The sequence below is a fragment of the Engraulis encrasicolus genome, chromosome 15, assembly GCF_034702125.1.
Source record: "Engraulis encrasicolus isolate BLACKSEA-1 chromosome 15, IST_EnEncr_1.0, whole genome shotgun sequence".
Taxonomy (NCBI): domain Eukaryota; kingdom Metazoa; phylum Chordata; class Actinopteri; order Clupeiformes; family Engraulidae; genus Engraulis; species Engraulis encrasicolus.
Window position 1 is genome coordinate 8,813,058 of NC_085871.1, and position 2,500 is coordinate 8,815,557.

Below are 2,500 nucleotides of genomic sequence, written 5' to 3' on the forward strand. Positions count from 1 at the left end.
CACGCACACGCACACGCACACGCACACGCACACGCACAATATATAATTCAGTGGAAACATCTACAATATAATCTGTAAAATCCACAGTATTAGGAGTTGTGCATATTATATTATTAATCTCTCTGTACATATATTACATATTCATATAGATATACTATATTCATTTGCCCCCGTATGTACAGTATGTTGTAAAATTAGAGCCACATTTCAATGCTTTTTGCAATGTTTTGGGCTATACATTGACATTTTGAGTATGAAATGTATTTTTTTGTAAAGTTGACACTTACAGATGTGTGTGTGCATATATGTGCATATATGTGTGTGTGTGTGTGTGTGTGTGTGTGTGTGTGTGTGTGTGTGTGTGTGTCTGTGTGTGCGAGTGTGTGTGTGTGTGTATGTGTGTGTGTGTGTGTGTGTGTGTGTGTGTGTGTGTGTGTGTGTGTGTGTGTGTGTGTGTGTGTGTGTGTGTGTCTGCATGCGCGCGTGTGTGTGTGTGTGTGCGTGCGTGCGTGAATGTGCGTGCGTGCACGCGTGTGTGTGTGTGCGTGTGTGTGTCTTACCTTAAGGCCCTTGGCCCTGTTGATGGCTCTTAGGGGCCTGAGGACCCTTAACACTCTCAGAATCTTCACCACGTTAATGGCACTCGACCTGAAGTAGACACACACCTGTTAGTCTCTCACACACACACACATATCACACGCAAACACACACACAGACACACACACACACACACACACACACACACACACACATTCATACCCACGCACACACACACACACACTCATACACACATGCACATGTGCAGACTTGCATGCACATTCATACACAGTGAATTTTACAGTGTCGATTCAACACAGAGAGTTGTATTTTACACGTTACAGAATTGATCGCGCCCTCTAAGAATAGCAGTCTTGCATTAAGACTGCAGAGAGTGCAATGTCGTGAATCAAGACTGCAAAAGTGCACTATGTACTACGGTACATACGCACGCAAACACGCATTCACACATTTCCACTGGTGCTCTGACTACACATGCATACACGCAAGTGCTCACACATACACACATAGACTACTCTCTCTAACTCTCACTCTATCGCACACACTCTCACTCTGTCTCTCTCTCACACACACACACACACACAGAGACACGTTCACACCACGACTACAGTTCCATAAGACAGGCTCCCTATGCTGTAGCATTAAGAGAGGGTGTGTGTGCGTGGGACTGTTGACAAAGATCAGATGTCTGCGGCTGCGCTGCGCAGAGGCGACAGACTCTTAAAAACACACCCGCAAAAGCAGCACAGGTTTAATACACACAGCAAGGCGAGCCTGCCCAGCACGATGACAAAGTGAAACCACCTCACACTTTAGGGTAGACGCAACATTGCACACAGACACAGACACAGACACACGCACACACACACACACACACACACACAGACGGGGGCAGACAGACTGGGGGAGAGACAGGGTGCAGTGAGGGTATGAAGAAGACACAAACACACACACACACACACTCACACACACACGCCCCACCCACCCCCCCTCTGTGCCCTGCAGGTGACCTAACACACCTGCTCCGGCTGCCCAGACGCTCCTGAGGGGCTGCTAGTGCACTATGACAACACACAGGTGTGTTAGAACAACAGACAGGTGAGCCCAGTCAATGACAGGTAGGGAGGAAGAGGCCACGCATGTTATACACAACAGACAAGAGAGCAGGAAAGAGGGAGAGAGAGAGAGAGAGCGAGAGAGAAAAAGAGATGTGGAGACATATGAGAGAGGCAACAGTCCAGAGGGTTACAACAACAGTCAGGTACGTCACACATGTCCTGTGTTGCGTGTGCGTTGGTGTGTGTTTGTGACGGAGCTCATCTTGCACCTGTTCACCTCCCTCGGGGATCGAACGTGCGATCTCGTCAACTACAACGGTCTGAGAGACACAGTACGATACTGCGGCACGAGACTGTATGAAGCTATCGGAGGGAGGTTTACCAACGTTCCACGCCAACTCTGTGCTAGTTAGCCTCCGTTACACGTGCATGGCCCTAAATTAACCTTTTTCATCAATAAAAACAAAATGGCTAGCAGATGCTAATCCTACTAGCCAAACAGACACTCACTAATGGGTCAAAGTGGCTAGTAAGTTGGTCTTTTCTACCAGCCAAACTGAAAGTTCACCAGCATTTTTGCCGGTTGGCTGGTGTTAATTGAGAGCCCTGAGTGTGTGTGCCTGTGTGTTCGTTGGTGCGTGTGTGCGTGCGTACGCGTGCGTGTGGTTCTAAGTGGTATTGTAACACACAGCGGGTGTGTCATTGTGTGTTTTTTTATTTTTGAAAATTAAAGTTCGGTGGGTCATAGCAACAGTCTGATGAGCAACTGCATCAGTCCAATAAGTTGCAACCACAGCTTCGCTAAGTGAGCTACTGCAGTCCAGGATGTTAGAACAAGCGTTGGGTGTATTAGTACAACAGTAACATGTGTTAGTACGTCGATA

At 47.5% G+C, this 2,500-nt stretch overlaps 1 protein-coding gene across 9 annotated transcripts in view; it reads right to left on the reverse strand.

The window, feature by feature from the left end:
- cacna1c (calcium channel, voltage-dependent, L type, alpha 1C subunit) overlaps window positions 1–2,500 on the reverse strand; it is a 361,352-nt gene that overhangs the window by 52,400 nt on the left and 306,452 nt on the right. For all 9 annotated transcript variants that reach the window (XM_063216974.1, XM_063216969.1, XM_063216968.1 and 6 more), the window contains one exon: window positions 561–648. In XM_063216974.1, the coding sequence (XP_063073044.1) occupies window positions 561–648 (88 nt within the window). The remainder of the gene's footprint in view (window positions 1–560; window positions 649–2,500) is intronic.